General features: G+C 45.9%; 1 protein-coding gene across 4 annotated transcripts in view; it reads left to right on the forward strand.

Annotated features, from left to right (window-relative positions):
* Positions 1-27,732, forward strand: part of ROR2 (receptor tyrosine kinase like orphan receptor 2) — a 225,546-nt gene that overhangs the window by 160,380 nt on the left and 37,434 nt on the right. For all 4 annotated transcript variants that reach the window (XR_001720862.4, XM_016961128.4, XM_054658255.2 and 1 more), the window contains exon 2: positions 12,803-12,880. Coding sequence is in view for 1 of the 4 variants with exons in the window: in XM_016961128.4 (XP_016816617.2) it covers positions 12,803-12,880 (78 nt within the window). In the remaining 3 variants the exon portion in view is untranslated. The remainder of the gene's footprint in view (positions 1-12,802; positions 12,881-27,732) is intronic.

Raw genomic sequence — 27,732 nt, forward strand, 5'->3', positions numbered from 1 at the left:
TTGTCCCCCTGGGTTCTGATGAGAAGCCAGCTTTTAACATTATTGAAGATCCCTTTTACGAGATAAACTGCTTCTCCTGCTGCTTTCAAGATTCTGTCTTTCAACAGTCTATGATGTGCCTGGTCGTGGATATCTTAGAGTTTATCCAACTTGGAGTTCTTTGAGTTTCTCAAATGTGTAAATTAATACTTTTATCAAACTTGGTGAGTTTTCAGTTATGTTTTCTTCAAGTATTTTTTTCTCCTTCTTTCTCTTCTCTTATTGGACTCCTATTATGTATGTGTTGGTATTCTTGAGAGTGCCCCACGGGTCTCTTAGGCTCTGTTCATTTTTCTTCATTCTGTTTTCTTTGCAGACTAGATAATCTCTATTGACCTGCCTTCCAGTTCACTGATTCTTTCTTCTGCCTGCTCAAATCTGTTGTTTAGTCTGTCTAGTGAATTTCACTTATGGCACTTTCAACTCCAGAATTTCTGTTTGATGCTTTTAATCACCTTATTACTATTCTCTATTCAGGAAGATAAAGTTATTGTAATTTAAAATTCTTCACATATCCTTTTCTTTATTTTTTTGAACATATTTATAACATCTTATTTAAAGTCTTTGTTGTATGGCTGGTTAGCTCAGTTGGTTAGCATGTGGTGCTGATAAAGTGTTTGTCTGTTAAGTCCCAAATCTTGGCCTCTTAGGGACATTTTCTGTTGGCCACTTTTCCCCCCCATTCTGTGCATGTGACATACTTTCTTGTTTCCTGGCATGTCTTGTGATTCTCTGTTAAAAATTGGACAATTCAGGTAGCAAATCACCATACCCTTCAAAGTTTGTTGTTGATGCTGTGTTTTTTCTTTTTGTTTTTTATTTGATGGTTGATGGTGTTTGCCTCGTTACTGTTAGTTTAGCAGCTTTCCTTGACTAGTTCTCTGGTTTATGTATTTCCTGTAATGTGTGACCACTGAGTTATCTGCTAACTTTTAAATAAATAAATAAAAAGAAAGATTTTATTTATTTATTTATTTTGAGACAGAGTCTTGTTCTGTCTCCCAGGCTGAAGTGCAGTGGCCTGATCTCTGCTCACTGCAGCCTCCTGGGTTCAAGTGATTCTCCTGCCTCAGCCTCCTGAGTAGCTGGGATTACAGGCACCCACCACCACTCATGGCTAATTTTTGTATTTTTGGTAGAGATGGGGTTTCAGCATATTATGCAGGCTGGTCTTGAACTCCTGACCTCAAGTGATCCACCCACCTCAGCCTCCCAAAGTGCTGGGATTACAGGCGTGAGCCACCACACCCAGCCTCTTTTTATTTTTAAACCCTGGATTCTGTGGGGTCACATCTGAGCCAGTATAATTGTATATAATTAGCCAGTCACTGTTCAGATTTCCTTTCCATACATGCCTTGCCTGTGTTTCTGACACCTTTCATCAAAGATCTGTATGAGACGGAGATGACATGCTGTCCAGCTTCAGGGAGTTTGTAAAGACGGCTTCAGCTTTCATTTCCGGATTGCACAGGGTCTCATTGTCACCCAGAGAGGAGTGACTGTGGTGTCCTCTCCTGTCCCAGGTCTTTTCTGGGCATGCATACAACCTCTTCCCTTCCCCGGGAATGTGTCAGAGCTTTTGAAGTTCCGTAGCTCCTCTAATTCTTTAGGATTTCATTTTAAATTCAGGGTCAGGCTCATGTTGACTGCAGTTATAGTCAGCTCTAGGCAGCTGAGGTTGCCAGCAGTTTGCTGTTGTTTTCATAATGCCCCAGGGGTATCTGCCATCTGCCACCTTCTCTACCCCTCCGCCCCCAGCTGAGTTCTGAGGTGAATCTAGAGATTTCCCAGAGTGCTGCAAGTCCAGACAAAATGTTGACTCTGTTATGGGGCCAGTACTTTTGACAGAGCTCCACGAGTGGAGTCTCTCACTGTTTGCGAGGTTGGTGGCCTTGGCTACTTCACCATTGAGCTGGGGAGGGAGGGGCAGTGGGAGTAGCCCAGGTTAACTGGTCACAGACCCACCTTCTTATCAAGGTTCAGCAGGTTCCCTTGAATAGACAATTTTCACTTCATATTTTTGTTGGTGTCAGCAGAGAGCAAGTTCATCCTAGATATCACTCTGCCACTCTGGAAGTTGATTCTCTAATATATTGCCCATTTATTTATTTATTTATTTATTTATTTATTTACTTACTTATTTACTTATTGATTGATTGATTGATTGATTGACAGAGTCTTGCTCTGTTGCCCAGACTGGAGTGCAGTGGCATGATCATGGCTCACTGCTGCCTCAACATCCCAGGCTCAAGCGATCTTCTCACCTCAGTCTGTGGAGTGTCAGGGATCACAAATGCACACCACCATACCTGGCTTTTTTTTTTTTTTTTTTTTTGGTAGAAACAGGGTTTCCGTATGTTACTCAGGCTAGTCTTGAACTCCTAGGCTCAAGTGGTCCTCCCTAAGTGCTGGGGTTATAGGCATGAGCCACGGGTGCCAGCTATATTGCCTTTTGAGTCTGGCTTCTTTCACTTAGTGAAATGTATTGGAGACACTTCTGTCGTGTGTATGTTGTTATCAGTTGGCTCTTTCTATGGTTGAGTAGTGTATGGTAGAGTTTTAAAGTTATGGGAGTTTCTTTGGAGTTGTAAAGATATATATGCACATGTAAAAGGGGATGTTGTCAGAGAGATTGTGGAACCTTGGGCCTGCCACAGTTCCTGGAGAATTTCGGGGCATTTCAGGTTCAAAGCCAGTGGAGCAGGTCAGTGCTCTCCAGTGTTGTGGAGGAACAGGAGCCCATGCCCTGCAGCAGATCTCAAGGGCCACAGAGCCGTGTCGCAGGGGCTTTGAACTGTGACACTGTCATTGGCCTTTGGTGTAGCAGGCACCACCCCACATCTGGAGCAGATATGAGTCCTGGCCCCAGCCTTCAGACAGTGAGCCAAAACTCAGAGACTCCTCGTGCAAAATGAACATGATGGTGGTCACCAAAGTATTTGTTTACTCATCAGATATTTTTCGAGTGCCTAGTGCATCTTGGGCTCTATTCCAGGGGTGGGACAGACGACCATCACCTAGACTCTGGAGTTTCATTCTGATGCAAAGACAGATGGTGAACCAGATGCATGTGTGCACACACAGTGCTCTGGAAAGAAATACAGCAAGGAAGACAGCAGTCTGAGAGTAGGGCTAAGTAGGCTTCAGGTTGTCCAGGGGAGGCCTTGTGTAGGAACTCACATTGAAACAGGGGCCTGAAACAACGTGAGGGGTGAACCATATGCACAGGGACCCTGAAACAAGTGAGGCGTCGAACCACATGCACATATGGGGAAGCATTTTCCAGGCAGAGGAAAGAATAAATGCAAACTGCAGGGGAGCGGCTGGAATTGGAGCTGAGGGAGGGAGAGATGAGGAGTGGAGGCCACCCCAGGAGCAAACTCTGTGTGTGTGTGTATACGTGTGTGTACCCATGTCCATGTGTGTAGGGCTAGTGAAGGGAGCTAGCTTTTCCTCTGAGCAAGTGGGAAGATGCTGGAAAGTACTGAGTACAGGAGCATTCATTCATTCATTCATTCATCCACCTAATGAGCAACTTGCATGCTGCTCTTCAGGTGCTGGGGCTGGCAGTGAGCACACAGATAGAATCTCCTGGCCCCATGAAGGCGAGACAGAAAAATAAACAGCCAGTCACCTCATGGAAGGCATTAAGGGAAAAGTTAAACAGAAAAGCAAGTTGGGAGTGGTTAGGTTAGGACTGTGTGTGTACATGTGGAGGGAAGTATTTGACATTTTGAGTAGGGCCAGGGAGGGCCTTGCTCAAGGATGTAGTGTTGTATGAGAAAGGTTTTTAAAAATTCGGTAAACTTCGTAAATGTAATTTACGTCTACAAAAGTACGTAAATTGCCAGTGTATAGTTTGATGAATGTTAACGTGGTATATACACCCACCTAACAGCAGCCACACCAGCAACTCCCAGCAACCTGCTCCCACCCAGGCATTGAAGCCAACTGTGTTCTGACTGCCATCACCATGGATGACGTCTGCCTGCCTTTGAACTTAGTGTGAGTGGAACTGCACAGCACGCATCTTTGTATCTGGCTTCCTGCACCCCACCTGATGCGTCTGAACTTCACCCATGTTTTGTAGGTGACAGGATTTGAAGCCCCTTTGAGAGGCTTCCTGTGGCTGCTGCATGGAGAGCAGGTGGGGCCCGGGGGGTGCTGCAGTCACCCACAGCATGTTAGCAGGGCAGGTCCTGATACATTCTACAGATAGAGCAAACAGCATTTCGTGATGGATTGGGTGTGGGATTTGAGAGGAAAGGAGTCAAGGTGAACTCCAGCCTTGTGGCCTTAGCTGGGAGCAGGGTGGAGTCAGCACTGTTGCAGCTGGGCAGCTCCGCAGGGCACAGGTGTGTAACGGGAGGCCGGGCTGTGGTGTGGACAGGTCAAGCATGGTGTCTCCTGGACATGCAAGTGGAGGTGTGAGCAGGTGGCGGGATTTCTGAGTTGGCTTTCGGGGGAGCGGTCTGGCCTGGACAGGTGGTTTGGGAGTTGTGGGTGTTCTGATGTTATTTAAAGCAAGCCCTCAAGGAGTCAGGATGGAAAGAGAGGGAAAGCTTTTCCATTCAGAGGACTGGGGAGGAGGACAGACTTACAAGCGGGTGGAGGCAGGAAAAGATCCAGACGTGGGCAGTGGAGTGGGGAGGTTGTGAGCACGATGTGCGTGGAATGGGGGCTGTGTGAATGCTGAATAGGGTCGTTACCCACAGCAGTCATGCTGCAGAAGGCCAACGCCACCTCCATCCCTGGTGTGCCCTCCAGGCTCGCAGAGCCGTGGAGTGGCATTGGTGTAAATATTATGAGAAAAAGAAATGTCAGCCAAGGAGGTAAGGGCTGAAAAGCTCATTTGGGCACAAGACTAGGCCTAGGGCGGGGCTGCAGCTGCAACTGAAACCCTGGAGGGGTGAAGTGGGAGGACCGCCGGTCTCAGCAGATGGCTGTGAGGGTTGGAGGTGGCTTCCATATAAGTGAGAGTTGGCCTCAGAAGGGAGGAGTTTGGGGCACTAGAGTCACTAACAAGTTGGCAGTTCCTGGGCATGCGAGCAGTCCCAGCACACCTGTGCTTAGCCCAGAGAGCCTATCCATCCCTTCTCAGCGAGGCACTCACTGTGAGGCTGAGCCTTGCCGTTGTGTGTGTCATTCTCAAGTCAGCACTAAGTTTTGAAGACAAATGATGCTTTCCCTTATGGGTTGAATTGTGTCCCCGAAAATAGAAACACAGGAGTCCTAGTCCTCTGTGTCTCAGAATGTGCCCTTATTTGGAGATCGGGTTTTTACACAGGTAATTAAGGTAAAAGGAGGTCATCAGGGCTCTCATCCTATGGGACTGGTGACCTGTAAGAAGAGAGATTTGGACGGAAAGACGGTGTGCATGGAGGGACAATGAGGAGATGGAAGGAGAAGCCACGGTCTGCCAGCAAGGAGTGACCTGCAGCAGATCCTCTCTCCCGGCCACAGAAGGAACCTGCCCTACTGACACCTTGATCCTGGCCTTCCAGCCTCCTGAACTGAGACAAGGCATTTCCATTGTTTAGGCTGCCCCATCTGTGCGGCTTTGTTGTGGCTGCCTTAGGAAACCAACACAGAAGCTGCCTTAAAAAGAATCACTGCTGCTTCCTGTGATCATAGCAGACATTTACCCCTGTTTGATTCCAAGACTCTGAAGCAAATTCTGGCTGCCAGAGAATCTTCTGCTTTTGAACCCCCTCTGGGTTAGCCTCTGGCTACATGGCCTCGACCTGGATTCCTGGTTGATGGAGGGGGAGCCTGTTCCAGACCTGGCCTTAACTTAAAGCAAGCTTGTCTAACCCGCGGCACATGCAGCCCAGGACGGCTTTGAATGCAGCCCAACACAACTTCATACACTTTCTTAAAACATTATGAGGGTTTTTTTTGGGTTTTTTTTGTTTTTTGTTTTTTGTTTTTTTGCTATCAGCTATCGTTAGTGTTAGTATATTTTACGTGTGGCCCAAGACAATTATTCTTCTTCCAGTGTGGCCCAGGGAAGCCAAAAGATTGAACACCCCTGAAAAGCCTTAAGCAAATGGAAGACATCTGCTTTTGCTGCCAAAGGATAATGCAGTTTCTTTTCTAATCAGGGTGTTTTTTTTTTTCTTTTTTACATCCCTCCCTTTAATTAAAAACTTTCCAGACATTCAAGGTGACAAAGTAACCTTTTGTATGCATGGGAGTAACTAATATTCAAGAGCTACTTCCTTGAAACTAGATGAAAAGATACAATAAACCTGGAGCCTTTACTTAGCATTTCTGTTTGCTCCTTTTCTGCTGGTTTTGGTGCAGAAACAAGCAGCCACTTAAGAGAAAGCAAGCCTCAGCTCCCTGTCACAGGGAGGGGACCTCACCTTCTCACTGTATCTGGTGGGGGTGGAGGTGCGGCATTTGGCCTCCCAGCCCGGCCAGGCTCACCGCTGCCAGGGCTGTGGATGCTGGGAAGAGAGAAGGTCTGTGAAAGGCCTCAATTCAGCCGCCTGAGCGGCCTCTCTCCCCCTTCAGCTAAATATTCCTTTGGCCCCTGACAGTGGGCTTTTGTTGGGGGCTCTGGGGGCTGTCAGAGACAGAAAGTAGAAAGAGCTTTATGAAGGCAATATTGAAGGGAGTTGGGCTGGTACATTGACTCACTTGGAGGTTTAATACGTTTGCTGTAGAAGTGGAATCGCAGCAAAGTTCAAATTGGTGAAACGGTTACTCCATTTTCAAGTTGATGAGTTTTAACTCCCTATTTCCAAAGTAGAGTTAAGCCAGCCCTTGAAGGAATATAAGACCAGAGGCTAGTATTTACTCAACTCAAAGTTAGAAATAATGAAAATAAAAAATTACAGACTGTTAAGACCACTACCAATTAGGTACTGGCAGCCCACCTGAAATGCTGTTTGGTTTTCTAGCTGCAATTAAAACACAGGGTGCAGTGTCTTAGTAAGAGCATTCCCCAAAACAGTCTCAAGGCTCTTTGCTATTGACATACTTCTCCTGACCCAGGTCCCAGACTACTAATGGCCTTACCCTTTCGGGACTTTATATGCTGCTCCTTCCCAATTTTTAACTTTTCTTCCTTAACTGTTGCCTTTCTAGCATCATGGGTGTTTTCGATCTGACGTGTTGCCGAGCTGAGTAGTTGTTGTGGAACACATGAATGACATTTGCACGTGCAAGTGGGACAGTGGGTGCACAGAGCTTGCTCGCAGCGTAGCTCATTGTGAAATCTGTCCTTGCCATTCATTCAGGGGGTGTCTGGTTTGCAGCACCGTCACCTTCTCAGGCTGTGCTTTTTCCCTGCCGTGACTTCTGTTCTTTTACACATCCTGCAAATTATACCTTCACATGAGGACAACCAAATCCAAGAATGCCAAGCTCTGGTGAATAAAATACCCTTACTAATTAAAAAGAGGCTGCTTTGAAGTTGTCTGAACATTCTGAAGACTGCATCTAATTGCATCACAGTAAGCATACCGATTCAGATCAACAGGTGAAGAGATGAATGGATGAACAGTCTGAATAACAAAGCATGTTTAAAAGAAACGCAAATCAAAACCAGAATAGCACCATGGACTCAAGTCCAAGGGCATAGGTGAAACTTCATTAATAAATGCTTGCTTAATGGTGTGACTGCTGTTAATGAGAGAATGATTGTGATACTAGAGGTAGAGCCTGGGAATCAGAACAGACGTGCTTGCTACTTTGCAGATATAAATTTATCTTTTTTTTGAGATGGAGTCTCGCTCTGTCACCCAGGCTGGAGTGCAATGGCACCATCTTGTCTCACTGCAACCTCCACCTCCCAGATTCAAGTGATTCTCCTGCCTCAGCCTCCCAAGTAGCTGGGATTACAGGCACCTGCCACCACGCCTGGCTAATTTTTGTATTTTTAGTACAGATGGGATTTCACCACGTTGGCCAGGCTGGTCTCAAACTCCTGACCTCAGGTGATCCACCCGAGGCCTCGACCTCCCAAAGTGCTGGGATTACAGGCATGAGCCACCACGCCAGCCCAATTAATCTTATCTTGTTGATGCCATAAATCAAGATGTCACATCAGAGGTCCGTGTTGAAAGAAGGTTTTCAGAAGAGTTTTGTTTGATGGTTATATAATTTCTTTCTTTCTTTCCTTCCTTCCTTCCTTCCTTCCTTCCTTCCTTCCTTCCTTCCTTCCTTCCTTCCTTCCTTCCTTCCTTCTTTCGACAGAGTCTTGCTCTGTCACCTAGGCTGGAGTAGTGTGGCGTGATCTTGGCTCACTGCAAGCTCCGCCTCCCAGCTTCACGCCATTCTCCTGCCTCAGCCTCCCGAGTAGCTGGGACTACAGGCGCCCGCCACCATGCCCGGCTAATTTTTTGTATTTTTAGTAGAGACGGGGTTTCACTGTGTTAGCCAGGATGGTCTTGTGATCCACCCGCCTTGGCCTCCCAAAGTGATGGGATTACAGGCGTGAGCCACTGTGCCTGGCCTGGTTATATAATTTCTAATTCTTCAGAATCTGCACCTCCAGCTATTGCAGGCCTGATGTGACTCTCTTAACAGCAACCGGGCATCATCCCTATCAACAGTGAACCCTTTCACTTTGGCCATTCTGTAGACACCAATTGGTTCAGCATGGAATATACAAGACATTCATAAAGTGCTTCCAAGAATATGCTACAAATTCCTGCTTAAGAGCTGATGTCTCCATGCCAATGACAATTCCTGTAGGACTCAGCTGAAAAATCCAACATTTTCCAAAATGTTTTAATTTCTAAATATTTGCCAGCATGCTGTATAAATCATTGAATAACATATTAAATCCAGTGAATCTGTGTCAGATTCTGTTCATAGGGTTAGGGTGCATACTTGGCTTTGAGGCCATTTACCAGGGATTGCATCATTAAGAATGTAAAGTATTGGCCAGGCACTGTGGCACGGTGGCTCATGCCTGTAATCCTAGCACTTTGGGAGGCTGAAGTGGGTGGATCATTTAAGGTCAGGAGTTCGAGACCAGCCTGGCCAACATGGTGAAACACTGCCTCTACTAAAAATACAAAAATTAGCCGGGCGTGGTGGTGGGCACCTGCAGTCCTAGCTACTTGGGAGGCGGAGGCAGGAGAATCGCTTGGACCCGGGAGGCAGAGGTTGCAGTGAGCTGAGATCCCACCACTGCACTCCAGCCTGGGCAACAAGAGCGAAACTCTGTCTCAAAAAAAAAAAAAAAAAAAAAAAAGTGTAAGTGTTTGGAGGTAGAATGTTTTATGCAGTTCTACTTGTGAGCCTTGGTTTTAAGGGATTGAACAAGGTGATGGAAATGTGTAATTGTTCTTCAGTAAACTTTTTACTTTAGTTTTAGATTTATAGAAAAGTTGTGATGACAGTACATAGAGCCCCCACACACCCCACACCCAGTTTCCCCTATTGTTAACACCTTACCTTGACATGGTACATTTGCCCCATAATACGGGTGCATTATTCTTGACTAACGTTCACACTATTCATTTTCCCTTAGTTTTTACCTAATATCCCTTTTCTGTTGCAGGGTCCTGACCAGGATACCACGTTATATTTAGTCTTTGCTTCTAGAGTGTCGTGTGTGTTTTTGACATGGATAAAACTAGATATTGAATGTGTCATTTCATTATACCAGCCACACTTAAATTTTTGTTTCATATTAAATGTTTTCCTCTCTTTAAAAAGTATCAAAAAACTAAAAGAAGCTTATAAATCACTACTCCCCTACTCATCTACCCAAGGGTTGAGTTTCCCTCTGGCTTCACCTCGCCACTCTGTGATGTTTTTACAGTGAAAATGACCCAGGTCCAGCGGAGAAAAGTCAGGGCACTGTGCCTGTCATACGGATGACATTCCTGATGGTCATGTAGGGCACACTTAAGAGCATTTTACCCAAACGAAGGACGTGTGGGTTTGGCTAGAGTAGTGTCCTCATATTCAGGAGAAAAATATATTGAAGTCCTGAAGAGTCAGGACAGATGAATCTCCTCTCAGAATCTCTTTTCTGATGGTCCAGAAGGCCACGTGGCCTCTCTCTTGCTCCTCCAGCTAAATCCAGGCAACTAATGAGGACAGGGACCTTGCCTGGTGAGCTCATCATCTAGCTGGGGTGCAAGGGTGCCTGCACCAGGTGAAAACCGAAAAGGCCTTTATGTAAAGAATGACTCGGGACAGGCACCGAGGAGATGTTGCAGGGCGCACGACTGTGATCATTCACCAGCCATATCGGGTTGGCAGTCACCACCAAGGCAAGTTGTGGTGTTGTGAGGTTGTCACAAAGTCATTCGGTCAGGAACGATGATAGCCCATTAGGTGCAAAAGCACGTGCTCAGTATGTGTACCCATTACAACATCCGTTGTGGTGGCCCCTAAACTGGCCAAGTTGAAAGTGTTCCCTGATCCTCCGAGTCACCAGCCATTCCTCCCTGCTTGTGTGCAGCAGGAGTGAGGGCATGTGCAGGTCTCCCCACCAGGCCAGCCTGGCTGCTCCTAAATTGCCCCACCTTGGGAGCAGCAATCCTAGTAGCTCTGGCATTTTGGGGTAGTTCCTCCCTTTCATACTTCAGTCATCTCTGCGGCCTCATGTATGTTTTCCACATCCCCTTCTCCTTGTGGAGTCAGACCCCCCCGAGTCTGGGAAGTGGTCTGAGTGAGCCAAATTAATGGCCTTGTTTATTAATCCCGTGGTACAGCATGCTTTCTTCTTTTTTTTTCTTTTTGCTACTACAGGGCATGCATTTTGAAAAGTATAATTATAAAATTGATGCTTGTTTAGAATACTGCATATTATATGATTTCATTTATAGAAAATGTCCAGAATAGGTAAATCCATAGAGACAGCAGATTCGTGGTTACCAGGGGCTGAAGGAGACAGGATAGAGTTGGCGGGGGGATGACTGCTAATGGGAATGAGGTTTTTTGGGGAGATGATGAAATGTTCTGGAATTTCATAGTGGTGATCATTGCACAACCTTGAGAATGTACTGAAAACCACTCAATTGCACACTTTAAAATGGTGAATTTTATAGTGTGTGAATTATGTCTCACACACCATTAAAAAATTGATACTTGTTCACAGTAGAGCCATTTAAATGGAAATAAAATAAATTTAAATTACCTATAATTCCAGATAACTAATAATAACATTTTGATGATGATGATGATGATGATGATGGGGTGTGTGTGTGTGTGTGTGTGGCAGTTTTGTTGTTATTATTTCCATGTTTTGTTTATTTTGGAGGAAAGGTGGTATTCTTAGCTCTTTTTACGGGTTAGGAGAAACCCTATTGGGTTCTACTGAAAACACTGAGCCCTGTTTTCACTTGTACCCATCCTACAAGTTCACATACTTCCTGTCACATTTTGCTTATCGACTTTAGAAGGCTGCAGTATCTGGAGTGAGCCCAAACTATGTAGTATAGGAAAATAACACTTTAAAATTTCGAAATATAAGTGGTGTCTTAGTTTCTCAGATTAGCAATAACAACCTAGTTTTGTTGAAACTTAAAGTGTCAGTTCTAAAGATCTCGTGATTGGACATACTGAGTTTATTAACCACATTTGACTGGCAGAGGAAGTGAAATCTCCACACGTGAAAATGCCTCCATTTCTGAGTTAGAAGCTGACTTGGGAAGAGCTAGGACTCTTTTCCACAGGGAAATTGGGCTAGTGAAGCTTATTTTTCTTTGGGGTATGTATTTATTTGAGTGTTTCAGACCATTTGTCAATTTCTAAGCAGTTAATAATTTTTATGTCTCTTTTCAATGTGTGTATATAGTGCAAGTATGTTTGATTTCATGTGGTCTCTCTACATTTAAACAGTGCTGAGTGATGGTGTGTGTAATGTGCTGATTTAAAATTTCAAATCCAAACTGAAGTCTTTAATACTTCAGCAGAAGTCCATGGACTGCCTTGCATAGCTGATGCCAGCCTCTGTTCTGTAGCAGGAGGGGCTTCTGTCTGGGTTTCCATGATGGGACCACTCGTCCTCCCCCAGGGGTGCAGCACCAGCTGTCCCCATGTGGTTTACCTATTGTTGAGGAAGAGTAAATTGCATGCAACTGTTAACCCGAGGAAGAATGGTAGGATTGCCCCGGGAGAGGTGTATGGTTTGCAGGGAGACTTAGAGAATAGAAACTTTTCTTCTAAATGGCTGGTCATGGACATTTTATGAAAGATGGCTCAGGGCTTGGCTTTTGGGGACGGGTAAATTTGGACTAGAAATGATAGGAAGAATGGAAGTGAAAAGCCACAGCGCCCATTTATGTCCTTTACATTGTGGGGTGGGTACTTGGCTGCTGTCAGTGGGTCTGGGGATGGGGAGGGGAATGAGTTGCTTAAGAAATTCTCCAACTCTGAATTTATTACCCAATTACCAGGACCTCCATCTGGAGGGCAGTCGGCGGCATCTGGCTACAGAAGTGTTTGATTTTGCCAGCCAGTGCTTTGGTTTCTTTCTCTCCCTCTCCTTCCCGCTCTCTGTCCCTCTCTGAATGAAGCCCAGGCTCCACTGACTTATTTCCATAACTGTGTTGCGAAGCCCCCGCATTTGCTATTCTTGTGATAAGCTTCAAAATCACTTTTACTGTTACATCATATCTTTATATCACTATAAAATCCCTCTAGAGGTTACCATAATGTCTTATCCCTCTGTGTTTTCTACAAATACTGGGTAGTTTTGCTAGAATGCCATTGTCTTTGCATAAGAAGCAAATTAAAGGCTCCTGAAAGGCAAAGTTGTTTAATACCTATCCTGGTTTCTTTTTCCCAGGTGAAGTGGAGGTTCTGGATCCGAACGACCCTTTAGGACCCCTTGATGGGCAGGACGGCCCGATTCCAACTCTGAAAGGTGAGCTGGGACATGCAGGTGCTCTCCATGTCCTCCAAATGCCCTGTGCTGAGGCTCATCTTGCACTGCCATTGCCTGAAGGAAGGCACTGGGGGTCCTCTGGCCCCTTGGTGCCCCCTGGTGGTGGGTATGGTGGAATGCCACCTTGATTCCAGTGTTTCTTGACTTGGAGGGCATTGAGGGCCTGTTGGGGCCACAGGTGGGAGGTGACACGCAGGGAGGCATGGGTGGACAGATGGCGGCCTGGCAGATGGGGAAAGGGCCTGAGCGGAGCCTTAGGAGCTGGATTCCTGTTGCATGTGACTCCAGAGGTGTGTGTACGTCTCAGTGGGCAGATGGACGGCCCTCCTCCTCCCAGCCACCTGGAATTCTGTCTTGTGGCTTCAGTTCTTCCCCTGGGCCTGTGGTCAGAGCCATGCTCACTTGGCACACCTTGCTGGAATGCACCATAGATTTGTAGGGTCAATAGAACAAGTTTCCCCCGGATGCAGACCTGTGGCTTGAGGAACTGACGTGTTTGCAAATGCATATAGTGTTACCCCATAGCCACAGATAGCCTGTCTCAGTCAGCTCAGGCTGCCTTAGCAAGCACCACAGACCAGGCAGCTGAAACAACACACACACTTCCTAGTTCTGGAGGCTGGAGGTCCAAGATCAAGGTGCCAGCACAGTTGGGTTCTGGAGAGGACCCTCCTCCTGGCTTGCAGGCAGCTGCCGCCTTGCTGTGTCCTCTTACGGTGGAGAGACAGAGGTCTGTTTTATTCTCTTCTCATAAGGACACTATTCCTGTCATGGAGGCCCTGCTGAAACCGACCTAATAGTCCTATAGGCGGTTCTTTGGGATAAACAGAGAAATTGACCCTTCTGGTCTTAAAGTTTGAAACTTACATTTGTTTTATCTTGACTTCCTTCTTCAGGAAAAGGATGCCCAGACCCCTCAAAAAAGTATCGAATCATGCTTCTCCAGGCCCTCCTTCATCATGTCTGCTTCCTTACCCCTCCCTAGTTCCTGTTTTCTCACACATAGTTACATTTCTTCTCTGATGTATAAACCCCAAATTTTAGTCCACTGGGGAGATGGATTTGAGACTGAGTTCTCATCTCCTTGGCTGCAGCACCTGATTAAAGCCGATTAAAATCCTTTTCCTTGGCACTGCTTGTTGTTTCAGTGATTGGCTTTCTGTTTGGGGAGCAGGAGGACCTAGACCGAATCCCGGTGTTTTCATAACAGCCCCATCATGACCTCATCTAATCCTAATTACCTTCCAAAGGCCTCACCTGCAAATATCATCACATTGAGGGATAGAGCTTCAACTTATGGGTTTGGGGGGCACCACTGCTCAGTCCATAACAATCAACTGCCAGAACAGCCACTTTATTTCTGTCCAATCTACAGAGTGGCTCTGCACAGCTTCCTCATGGAGGTCAGTTGTTTAAAACCAAGAGCAGGTGGAGCTCTGCCCAGCATGCAGGGTGGCAGTGAGGCTGGTGCCTGGTGCTTGGAGGCTTAAGAGGATTCCATCCTCTGTAGGATGTTAAATGTAGTAAACGCACGCTCTGAAAGCTTGCTTAGTACACTGGCCTTGGGGACCACATTTCCTTAGGAAGAAAAATAGTTTTTGTTGGTTAGATTCTCAACTTCTTTCTCAAAAGCCTGACTTAACCCACAGTGCAGACAGACCACAGATACTTACTGATTGTCCCCATAGCTGGCTCTGCGCAAGATCCTAGGATGTGTTGGCTGAACTGTGCTCTCTGCTGTGTGGATTTTACAGGTCTGGGGAAAGGCAAGCTGTCAGGTCATGATAAAATTCTGAGTTGTGACCAAGTGGCCTAAAGGAAGAGATCAGGTTTTGGGTGGGTAGAAGAGGAACACATCTCTTGATCTGGGCACAGATGGTTGTGCTGAGATCCGAAGAGTGGACACTGGCCAAGTGAAAACGAGAGGGAAGTGTGTGCGAAGCCCAGTGGGGGCCCTGGGTCAAGCGGGACTTGGTGTCATGGTGGTACCGCAGGGGAGATGCCTGGCTTATGGGCTGGGGCAAGGTGGAGGTCAGAGTCAGCCGGGGTTGAACCCATGAATCTCAATAGGGCAGCTGGAAGGCTCTTGAAATTCAAGTCAGTTAGAATAAATAAAATTACGATTTCAGTTCCTTGGTTGTACTAGCTACATTTCAATTTGGCAAGAGGCTCCCACAATGGGTAGCACAAATCTAAAACGTTCCAGTATCACGGAAAGTTCATGGGGCAGCCCTGGGCTACGCCCTGCACAGCACTTTAGGTCCTGGAATTTGTGTTTGATTGTCGGTTGTTGAGGGCGTCTGGTGTCGGGGGTGGTGCAGTCTGATTTACTCTGTGAAAAAATCACACGGCAGCTGTGAAGCACGGTTCGAGGAGAAGCAGAGGATGCAGTTGAGGGGGAGGGGGCGAGTGATGAGAAGCAGACAGGCCATATTAACGGCCGAGAATCCAACTTGAGTCATTCCATAGACTCTGATATTTCCTTGGGAAAGTGTATTGCAGTCCTTTGTTTCAGATGCGCTGCAAACCTCTCACCCGGGGGCTTCCTTGTGGGCCTGGGGCGGGGCTGTGCCAAGGCTCCTGGAGCAGGGGGCTGCAGGGGCCCTGGGACTGCATGTGGGATGGGAGCTGTTCTTTAAGTGGAGTGATCACAAATAACCCTGCGAGGCAGAAACAGCTGCATATTCATGATGCACTTAGGAAGATGCATTTGCTTATCAAGGTGAAAAAATGACCATCGGATGAAATTTGACAGAAAATTTTATTCCCTGGATGCTGCAAGCTCCCGGCATTTATAAGTCAAATTCAGTGCTCTAAGGTAGGATTCTCTCAGTTCCATTTCTGGAAGTGGAGCGACTTCTCAAGCGTAGAATAGAATGCTTTCTACTGTGCTTTTTGATTGTTGGGATTTGATAACCTCTTGACTTTTTTGTTGTTGTTGTTAACCCACAAGTGATTGGTTTAAAAACCATGTGTGTTCAGTGCGTTCCCATGACCGAAAGGAGTTGATTGATTACAGAGTTTGGAAGTTTGCCTCGGACCTGTCCAGAGAACAGAAGCACGGACGCTAAAGGTGGCCCGTCAAGTGGGCACATCTGTACATACATGCATGTTTATGAAAGGGTAGTACAAAAAGAAAGCAAAGAACCACAGAAGGCCGGGCTGTGTTTCTTTGCAGTAGCAGGATAGTGCAGTATAGTATCACAGTTCTGAGCCTGGGTTTGCAAGAGGATGGGCCTGGATAAATGGTGGCTTCACCCGTCCCCCTGGGGTCAGGGCCTTGGGCATGGCACTGCTCTCAGCACAGTTTCAAGATGGGAGCACCCCCAGTGTAGGCGGGATGAAAGGGCTTGCTCAGTTCACTGCAAGCACCTAGAAACAGTAGCTGATGCTGGCGCCATTTGTTAGCATCACAATCGTGATGATTGGTGGATCCATCAGCACTCTTAGCGGGACAGGATCTGTAGTGAACTGCCCCCCAGAAGTCTCAGGGTAGGGGCCCCAATCTTTCCCTTGCTCATGAATTATCTGGTCCTGTAGTGTGATTTTACTTCCTTTTGAGTTCTTGCTCCTGCACAAATGGAGACTCACTCCACCCGTCCTTCTACTCCTGGCCCCTTCCTTATATGATTAGTAATAGAAGGAGTCGGCCTGGCAAAGCCAGACTCATTCTTCCTGCACGTTTTTGCTCATAGAGCTTCTGGGAATGTCACACTTGGCCACATTTGGCCTAATCACATGTATAATCATAGCTGAATGTACTACATTAGCTATTTATTTAACCCAATCATCAGTCATGATGTATAAACATCTGCAAAATCACTGGCAGGTGACATTGGCCTGTGGACCAGTTCATCAGTGATATGGCAGCTTTACCTTTGGCCAAGCAAAAGCGAATCTAAGAATTAGCTGGAAAAAGTGTTTTTGTTCAGATGTCCTGGGTCAGTATTTGGCATGAAGCTTGTATTTGGTAGATGGTATCGAGAGAGAGAGAGAGAGAGAGAGAGAGGAGAGAGAGAGAGGAGAGAGAGAGAGAGAGACAGAGAGAGAGATTCTCAGAGCAAAAAGCCTATATAGAGAAAATGAGCACTAAGGATGTTGTGATTTACAGATGAAAAGTTTGCCTTCAGTTTTCATATGCCAAAGTACTGTCATTGTTTAAGACTGCAGGCGACTGTAGGACTTGGTTATAACTGGGTTAACATGTGAGTGAATATTTAACAGAGCTTTGTCTTCGTTGTTACATTAGACGTCCAGGAGACATACATACATACGTGGTTTAGAATTATCATTCTGTTACTTACAGAGGCTTATATCTGACCTAGAAACCACATGCTCTTTCGTTCCAAGGCTGTGTTTTAAATGCACATGGAATACAGCTTGTGTTTTGAAAGATCAGTACTTTGGAATGTTTGTGGGAAGTGGATAATTTCTGAAGGCTGGGGCGGGGTGGTGTGGGCTCGCCCGTCTGCTGGCCTCCTGTTCTGGCTCAGCCAAAATAGACCCGGCGAGCTGTGTCTCTCAACTTCGGAGAAGAGCTGCTCCTCGTCCACACTGCAGCCAGCAGGGGAATTCCTGACTTTGCCCATATGAGGTTGTGTTGCAATTATAGGTGATCTCAAGTGGATTCTAAATAACAGGGTAGTGAAACCAGTGCCTTGGTTACTAGGCTGTTCCCTGCTATTTGTGCCATGTCAGGCTGTGGTGCTGAACTAAAATATCCTTGGAAAGAGAAAACAAAGCAGTCAGCAGAGCTCCGTGAGCTGACACGGAGACCGTGCCTATTGGTCTCTGTTTACCAAGCATCAGTTTCCCAGTTCATGTAGGTCATATCGGCCGAATTATTGTGTGTGCTTCTGGTTTATTCTGGAACTCCTGGCATGCGTGCCTGTGTGTATGTATGATAGTTTGTTAGGTTTAACATAGAGTGAGGGTCTCCAAGGCTAAAAGGGTACAAATGAAAATGGGATCATCCCTGCAAACATAGTCAGCATAAAGTCTGTCAGGCTTGTTATTCACAACTTGGGCTCAGCATCAGGATGTGCCATGCAACTCTGCTAGCTGTGTCTCCTCTGGCCAGGGACCCCACAGAAAGTTACTTTTCAGGCTCCAGTTTCTGAATCTACAGACTGGGCATGATGAATGTTAGTTGTTCTGAGCGTGCACAGAGATGGCAGTTGTGCGTCAGCTGCTGGGTGCACGCCTGGTTCCAGGAGGCAATAACGTTGTTGTGCCTGGGCTTGTTGTTTCCTTAGAATACGGAAGACACTCCCTGGAGTGGGTGTGCTCCAGGTGCCCAGACCAGAATGTGAGAGGCACCCTGCCCCCGCCCGTACCAAGTGAGGCTGGGGTGGGCACCCGTGCTGACCGCCAGCAGGCGAGCCAGGGTAAAGATTATGAGGAATGTCCTCCTGCCAGGTGATTGTAGCCTGTCCTCAGAATTCTTTTCATCTTGAGAACATAAAGATTGAACACAGAGGTGACGCTGAGGTTTACCAGATACCCACAAGGGGTACTCAGGCACAAATAAGGATGCACAGGGGAGTGTGGTGCAGTCCCCAGGGCCACCATGAGGGCATCCCCCTGCAGCAGACTGCTCTGTTATTCCTTAATAATTTCCCTGCAAAGAGAGAAAGGACAGGGTCTAGACACATAGAACAATAAAGAGAAAATAACGTGAAGAGTACGGTGCAGCAGAAATGCACATGGAACTGCTGGTGGTCTAGATGTCCAAGGCGGTACTCGGATGGGCACGGGGGGTTTCTGGGAGGATGTGGCCCCTGAACTGAGGCTTCTTGCATTCAGCAAGTATTTACCGAAGCCCACAGCATGCTGGGTGCTCAGAGTCTCTGAAAACTTCCCAGTATGAGGCGGCGTGGTCTCTGCCCCTCCGGGCTCTCTGAGTGTCTTTCTAAATGGGAGAGGCAAGCGTGGGAACCACAGGAGGACCTCAGATCATGAAGGTACTGGAGGGAGGCGGGGCTGGGACGGGAGTGAGCGGTGCTGGCTGTCACAGTTGGGGTGGTCAAGAGGCTGAGCCCCACTGAGAGAGGACGTAGGGGCAATGGCTGGCAAAGGCCCCACAGCTCAGGATGCTCCAGGCAGGAGGCGGGCGTGGGAGAGGAAGGGAACGTAGAGTCCCGCTCAGAGCAGTAAGGCTATGACACCCAGTCTCACGGTGGGCACCCAGGGTCAGACTCGGGTTTCATTCTGGCCACTTCAGCTGTTATGTAGCCAAGGGCAGGAGTTGGGGGTGGTGTCCCACATGCCCTGCGTGCTCAGGGAACCCCCAGGACAGCTCTGAAGGTGCTGATATGCTTAAGGGGCACAGGTAGGGAGAGGACCAGGCTGCCACCAAGGAGGCCAGGGTGGGCTCCGTGCTCATTGTGGGGCATCTCAGCCCTGTGGGTGTCGGCTGGAGCTAGAAACTCCTTTTACGAGGACACGGGAGGTTTGCACTGAGCCCAGTGTCCAGTGTCCACATCCACATCCACCCTGGGCTGGGGATTGCTAGGGGTACATTTTGTGGGCGCAAAGAGAAGCTCCAGGATGACATGGGGAGGGAGCAGCTGTTGAGCACTAGGACTTGGTGGAGGGAAGCTTCCAGGCAGGTCATTCTTAGGTTCCAGGTCAGCAGCCAGTTCAGCCCCTGCCAGTCTTGTCTGCCTCCGCCCGGCCCACAGCCACGCAATCCCAAGCAAACCTTTCCCTAAGACGTTTTCTAACATCCATTGGACAAAACAAACATGAGATGTCCAGGTTCTGAGCGTTGCACCACTCTGGAGGCTGAAGGCCATGTTCGAGGCACCTTTGATCCAAGTAGGGGACCCTTTATCCTCCTATTGGCTGTGAGTCTGCAATGCCTATTGGGTTGTCTGGATCTGGAGCCACTGAATGGTCTTGGAAGAAAACTCTACCCCACAAATAGGAGGTTTCAAAGTGTGCACCGTTGGTTATTCGGGGCAGAGTTTGGGCCGGGCACCTGAGACTGTCTGGACTGTCTGGAGACCCACAGCGGCTTCCTGCCATCGATGAGGCTGATTTCTGCCTCCGAACCTTCCCTGCAGTCCTTGATCAGCCCCTGTCTTTCTCCCAGGGGTAGCGTTCTGACAACCTGCGCCCAGCGGGGTGGCGTCCCTATGGTGGGCGGCCGTTTCCCTCATCTGACTGGTACTGGTATTGTCAGTGGCTATTGTTCTTCCTCCTGCGGGTGACACACACGGACAGCAATGATTCTTCCTGAGCTTGCTGGATTTGAGACCATACTGCAAAGGGCTGTGCCACCACCTGTCTGTCTCTGTCTGTCCCCGGGGTGTGCACACACCCATGTCTCTGTCTCTTTGGGTGGGTGTGGATGTCACCTGTGTGTAGGTCTTAACTTTAGTTTCTTGGGCTGTCTCCTTCCTTCTACAGCCGTTCTTCTTTCTTCTTCAATTCCTCTACCCTAGCAAAGGATGAGGACCTTTGTCATAGCAAAAGACTTCAAGACGAGGTGCCTTAAGATATCAGAATGTTTTCTCTCAGCTCTGGAGGCCGGAAGTCTGAAATCAAGGTTTGTTGGCAGAGTCGGTTCCTTCTGAAGGCTCTGGGGACAGTCTGTGCCATGCTTCGGTCTGAGCTCCAGGCATTGCTGGCAACCCTTGGTGCCCATGGTGCTCTGTGGCTGTGGCGGCGTCACTCCATCTCTGCTCTTTCTTCCCTCTAGGTCCGTGTCTGAAATTCCCTCTTCCTATAAGGACAGTGTTGTTGGATTAGGGCCCTCTCTAATCAAGTAGGACTCCTCTTAACTTCATTACATCTGCAGTGACCCTGTTTCCAAATAAAGTTACACTCACGGGTTGCGGGGATGAGGACTTCAGCATGAGTGGCTGGGGGACATGGGTCACCCCACCATACTCTCAGTTTCTTCAAAGGTACAAACACTCTTAGGTGGTTTTCTTCATCTGGCAAGTCCCCATGCTTCTAGTTTTCCCCGTTTTATCTGACTCCCATCCTTCCTGACACTGCCCCTGGTTTTCTGCAGCTGGCTGCATGCACCACTCAGCAGCTCAGTGGGAAAGCCCGAGTGGAGTGGCCACTGTTCCACACCCGCAACGGATTTATTAACCTGGAAGTATCTTCCCTTGGGAGGAGCAGCTTTATGTCCTTCCTGCAGCTCTCAGGATTTCCATTCCATGTGCCCTTCCAGGAAATTTGTTTTATTTCCTGCTAATCAAAGCGCCATGACCTCATGATCTCTAATATGTAAAGTTTTCTTGATCTTCCTGGACTGATCAGTGTGACCTGGTAAAAGCAGATCCTCAATGCCTAAGTAATTTAACCAAGTTGGTGAATACTTGGATGATTGGCTGGATTTAAAAATCGTAAGTCGGCTGGACATGGTGGCTCACACCTGTAATCCCAGCACTTTGGGAGGCGGAGGCGGGTAGATCATGAGGTCAGGAGATCAAGACCATCATGGCCAACATAGTGAAACCCCGTCTCTATTAAAAACACAAAAATTAGCTGGGCGTGGTGGTGCATGCCTATAATCCCAGCTACTCGGGAGGCTGAGGCAGGAGAATCGTTTGAACCAGGGAGTTGAAGGTTGTGGTGAGCCGAGATCACGCCACTGCACTCCAGTCTGGCGACAGAGCGAGACTCCGCCTCAAAAAAAAAAAAAATCGTAAGTCATTGATCTGACTCTGACTGTGAGACAGAGCAGTGATGGGATTCCTCTGTTACTTTGCCTTTGGGTTGTTTTGATGCGTGGACTCAGCTCCCTGTCCAGAGATTTGCAGTGCACAGAGAGCTGACGTGGGCACTGGGGAGATGAGCCTGTACCGTCAGTTGCTAAAGTTGTGCCACTGTTAAGTTAGAAAGGGGAAGTTTTTTGGATTAATTAAAAGGGAAGACTTCTGTTCTGTATAACGCTATGGAGTGTGAGTGCTGCCCAAATCCAAGCGAGCCGAAACCTCAGTCAGCCATGCCTGGCTCCTTTTGGCCTGGCAAATTGTTTCTGGAGAGGTTTAGGGCAGCTACAAAGGAATGTTTTTGTGAGTTGGAGGAGAGCTTAGAAAATGGTTAATACAAACCCCGTATTTTGCACATAAAGGAAATGAAGCCAAGAGAGGCTAAATGACTGGCTATAAATTAAACACCAAGGGAGAAAGGAATATTGTGCTTAATCTCTAGAGAGCTTTCTTTCCCGCTTTCATGTTTGGCCCCTAGAGAATCGATGACGTTGAAAATGGTGGACCAGACTCATTTGGCAGCCCTCCCACGTAAATTACATATGAGTGCTCAATAAAATACTAGTAAAATATGCAAATGCTTATATGAACGTGCAAGGGAGATGGAGAAATGCCCAGGAGCCAGGAATGGAAAGGAAGCAGAATTATAAGTGACAGCCCTGGGCTGCCGCAGCAGAAGCCACTTGAGGTAGCCCACTACGTTTGCAGCTTTGGAGAACAGCCTGATTTTCCTAGGTCCTCAAAAAGAGTTTATCTGAGACCAAGGGCCGAATTCTGAAGGCGTCATGGAGTTGTAACATGAGCTCACCAACAGTGAAAAGTGGTGTCACCACATGGCCGTGGCACACATGTGGACATGTCTGTGGGCCACAGAGCAGAGAGGGCACCAAGATGTGGACACAGCAAATCCTCCAGGGCTTTAATGTCAGAATAGCTTGGGAACATAAATGCTACACTTGAGAATATGCAGGGATAGGGAAACCCTGATGGAGAGTAAATGAAATAAGAAACCTAAAGTTACTGATTTCACTTGGAATTGGATGTACTAAGTTTCTTCTAATCAGGAGAAATGAGGGACTAGGAGAAAAATCTAGCTTGGTTTTAGGAAAATAAAGGAATGTGCATTTTTTGCACCCTGATATAAGGCCTATGAAATATCATCTCTAATATAGAAACGATTCTACTAGGTCCAGTTTCATCAAGAGCCTTGGGTTTCCACACCAAGCCAGGAGGGAACCCATGGGCTCTACAGAACCGAAGCTTTGTTGACAAGCTTACCTGTGAAGCTAGGAGACCTGCGAGCTGCAGTCCTGGAGAAGAGGGATGAGCACATTGCCACGGGGTCAGCCCCTGGAGGTCAGATGAGAGATTTTCTCCACCCTGGCTCCAGATGGGAAACACAGAAGGCTCTCCCATGAGAAATCAGTTGGGACCGGCACCTCTGGAAGCCAGATTTACATTACCAGCATGCTATAGGAAATTCCAAGCCAAAAAGTTAAGATAAAACTTGGCACTGCCTGTCAAGGGAACCCAGTCCTCAAGGGATTCCCTCAGAAAAACCAGCCTTACAATAAAAAAATTACACAGCACACTTGTCGAGGCCCAGGATGAGTGGCAAGCTAGTAAACAATGAAGCCAGAAGGATTAAAGATGAAAGGAGGAAACAGAAACCACATAGAAGAAAAAGCAGTGGTGGATTTGAAAAGGAACCAAACAGACCTTCTAGAAAAGAAAGATATAGTCCATGAAATGAGAAACTTGATGGGTATGTTACAGGGTAGATGCACACAGCTAAAGACAAAAAGGGTAAGGAGTATTAAAAATAGGGAGAGAGCACAGTGGAATTATCATATGAGGAAAACCAGCATATACCTAGAAGTATATTTAATATTTTATGAAATACTGATAGAGGTTTTACAGAATTGACAGAAAGCACAAATCTTCAGATTTGAGGAAGAGCACTGAGACCTGAGGAGGCTAAAATAAAAATAAATTTACTATTAATGATAGACAATTTGGAATGGCAAAGACAAAGGAAAAATATTGAAAATAGCCTAAGAAGGGGAAAGTTCAGAATACTTGCAAAGGAACAAGAACTGCAGGACTTCCAACAGTCACCATAGAAGCCAGAGGACAGTATTGCCTCAAATTCTATACCCAACTAAACTATCATTCACGTGTGAAAGTCATGGATGTTTTTAGACCAAGACTAAGAGTGTTTGCAGCCTTAGTCCTTTACCCAAAGAATGAATGTTATTCAGGATGAGCTCAATTGAACCTAAGAGGAAGGAGTGAGATGCCGGAAGTGTTGGTGAGGAAAGAAGCTGGTAGATCTCAAAATACTCTGACAGTAAAAATAACAATAATTGGAGGCTTAAAATCAGAGTGTATCTAAGCAGTAGGAAGCAGTTCAATGTGGTGTGTGTGTGTGTGTGTGTGTGTGTGTGTGTGTGTGTAAGTGATTATAGCTCATAGCATTTAAAGTCTTTTGTAATTGGGGGACTTTGCTAAATTAGGTAAGTCTATAAAAAGTAGTTAGGCTAGCCACTTATGTTTAACTTTCAAATAAGCAGAGGGGAAAAATGGAGCATTTAAAAATCCAATAGAAGATAGGAAAGAAAAAATAAAAGGCAATGGAAACATTAAAAATAAAACTCATCAGTTAAAAATGTAGACTCAAAATGTAAAATTATATGCCACTTATAAGAGTTATATCTAATACAGAATCATAAAAACGATAAAGATATTAAAAAGATAAAAGTAGGGCTATGTTAACCAAAGGTTCCCTGAGGATGGCTATAATAATATCAGATAAAATGATTTTCTAGGCAGAATTGTTGCTTAGTGATGTATGGACCAAATGATGTAATAAAACTGAAGTTGGGAATGCATCCAGCCCCATCATTTCCCATATATCGACTCAACTTGACAGAATTACTAAAAGCTATTTGACAAATGCAAAGTCTTTGAATCTAGTAGATAAACATACTAAAAATAGAAAAACAAAATCAACAAGCTTGATCAAATGGGCACTTAAAACTCTGCCATGAATGTAGAATAAGCACATTCTTACTACGCATATGTGGACCATCTTCAGGAAGCCGACTCTGCGGAGCATATCTCAGTGGCTTCAAAGAATTGTGATCACACAGACCATGTTCTGTGACAACAGTGCAATTAAAGCACACTTTAAATAACTCATAGCTAAAAGAAAAATGTCGTAAGATATATTACACAATATTTGGGTCTGACTAATGATGTGAAGATTAATTAATTGGATGGCTAAAGAAGAGTGGAAGGAAAATTTTACACTTAATGCATACATAGAAAAGGAAAAAGTTATAAAATGAATTAACTACAGAAGTTGGAAAAAGCATCAGAATAGAGAGATGAACAGGCAGTTACACAAGGGGAGCCCCAATGACGAGAAATATTCCAAAGGATGTGGAAGCTCACGAGGAATTCATAAGATGCGGACTAAAACTGTAGCGCAGAACCTATCAGATTGGCAAATATTTTAAAGCACCCAAACACCAAATTCTGGCACAGCTGTAGGGAAGCACTTTAACTCAGATATTGTTAGTGAAGTACAAATTGTTTCAAGCACTTTTGAGACTCAGATCAATGAAAGATTTCAAGACTCTATGACACCACATCCAAGTGGATACTTTTTTCCCCTTCCAACTTTCATTTTAGGTTCAGGGGTATATGTACAGGTTTGTGACATGGGTAAATTGTGTGTCGTGGGGGTTTGGTGTACAGATTACTTTGTCACCTAGGTAATGAGCATAGTACCCAATAGGTAGTTTTTTAATCCTCACCCTCCTCCTACTATTCAGTCCTCCTGTAGGCCCTGGTGTCTGTTGTTCCCTTCTTTATGTCCATGTGTACTCAGTGTTTTATTCCCACTTATAAGTGAGAACATGAGGTATTTGGGGTTTTGTTCCTGTGTTAATTTGCTTAGGGTAATGGCCTCCAGCTGCATCCATGTTGCTGCAAAGGATATGATTTTTTTTATGGCTGCATTGTATTCCATGATGTATAAGTACCACATTTTCTTTATCCAGTCACGTATGTACTTTTGAGAGACTCTTGTATATGCACAGGACAAGACATCTATATAGGTGGTCATTAAACATTACAATAGCAATAATGTGGAAATAGCTTACAGTCCTTCAACTGGGAAATGGATAAGGAAATTGTGGCTTGTTTGTATAATGGGCTATTCTATTACACAGTAATTAAAATAAATGGAGCACATCAACCAACATAGATGGATGAAATCAACTAGCAAATATGACCTTTCAGGGAAAATTTCTAAAAGCATAAAATAATATAAATATGCATTGGAATGATGCATACAAGTTCTCTGGAGAAAAATAAGCAAGAGTAGGTTTTGGTTGCATTCTAGAATTTTTTTTAAGTGTTCTAAGTGAAATATGGGAAAATTAATGTCAAATCTTTGTACGTTTTGTTCATGGTTATTGTTTGATAGCTGTGTTTTTCTGTACGTTTGCAGCATTTTAGCATTTAACATTTTTAAATCAAAAAGAATGTTGAAAAAACAATTAGGCAAAAAGATATGGGAGATATGAATTTTGAAAGCAAAAAGGTTATGTTATTGTTATTTGAGGAAGATGGTATCTATGTGGAAAATCCAAGGCAATCAACTCAGAAACTGTTATAACTAAGATAGCTGAGTAAAGTGGCAAGATCTTTAAAAACTTGCAAATGGGATTAAGTTAATTATTTTGAGAAGAGAGGATCATTCTGTCTTATCCGGGTAGGCCCAGTGTAACCACAGAGGTCCTTAGGAAACCGGGGCTGGAAGACTGGATTCAGCAGTAGATGTGACAATGGAAGCAGAGGGTGGAGTGATGCAATGAGGAATCACTGGCCAAGGAAAGAGGGGGTCCCTAATGTTACTGAAACACCAGGGTTTGGTCTAGGTCCTGCTGCTTACCACACGGAAAGCCAATCACTGAGACAACAATTATTGCCAAGAAAGAAGGCTTTAATCCGGTGATGCAGCTGAGGAGATGGGAGCTCAGCTTCAAATCCATCTCCCTGTCTGATTAAAATGAGGGCTTTATATAGCAGGGAAGAAAGGTAGCTATGTGTGGGAAAACAGGAACATGGAAGGGGTAAGGAAGCCATCCTGATGATGGAGGGGCCTAGTGTCTTATTGTCTGGATGTGATGTGATGATCTGGTGAGTTTCAATTCTTTGATACTTTTTTGAGAGGTCCTTTCCTGAGGAAGGGTCAATTTCTATGTTTATCCAAAAGAACTGTCTATGGCAGTGGTCCTCAACCTCCCAGCCATGGACTGGTACTGGTGCGTGGCCTGTTAGGAACTGGGGTACACAGCAGGAGGTGAGCAGTAGGTGAGAAAGTGAAGCTTCATCTGTATTTACAGCCACTCCCTATCAATTACATTACCACCTGACCGCCACCTCCTGTCAGATCAGCAGTGGCATTAGCTTCTCATAGGAGCTCAAACCCTATTGTGAACTGTGCATCTGAGGGATCTAGGGTGTGCGCTTATGAGAGTCTAATGCCTGATTATCTGTCACTGTCTCCTGTCACTCCCAGACGGGACTGCTAGTTGCAGGAGAACAAGCTCAGGGCTCCCACTGATTCTACACATTATGGTGAGTTGTATAAATAAATAGAAATAAAGTGCACAATAAATGTAATGCTCTTGAATTATCCCCAAACCAAGGCCCCTACCTCAGGCCATGGAAAGATTATCTTCCATGAGACTGGTCCCTGGTGCTAAAAAGACTGGGGACCACTGGTCTATGGGACTGTTGGGTTGGTTTCATTGGAAACCTGGCAAGGTTTGAGGAAAGCAGTTCTCACACAGAGCCTCTAGAAGGAAGGCAGCCCGTGTCACATGGATATGAGGACTTTGACCCCCATAACTGTAAGATGAAAGATATGTGTTGCTTTACACCCCTGTTTGTGGTAACTTGTCACAGCAGCCATAGGAAATTAGTACACTATGTAGATGATTGCTATCTAATAGTTTCCCTATAAACCTAAAGTCATTTAGACAGAAATAATAGAAAAAGTATTTACAATAGTAAGAAAAATTA

This window comes from Pan troglodytes, chromosome 11, assembly GCF_028858775.2.
Source record: "Pan troglodytes isolate AG18354 chromosome 11, NHGRI_mPanTro3-v2.0_pri, whole genome shotgun sequence".
In the NCBI taxonomy this organism is placed as follows: domain Eukaryota; kingdom Metazoa; phylum Chordata; class Mammalia; order Primates; family Hominidae; genus Pan; species Pan troglodytes.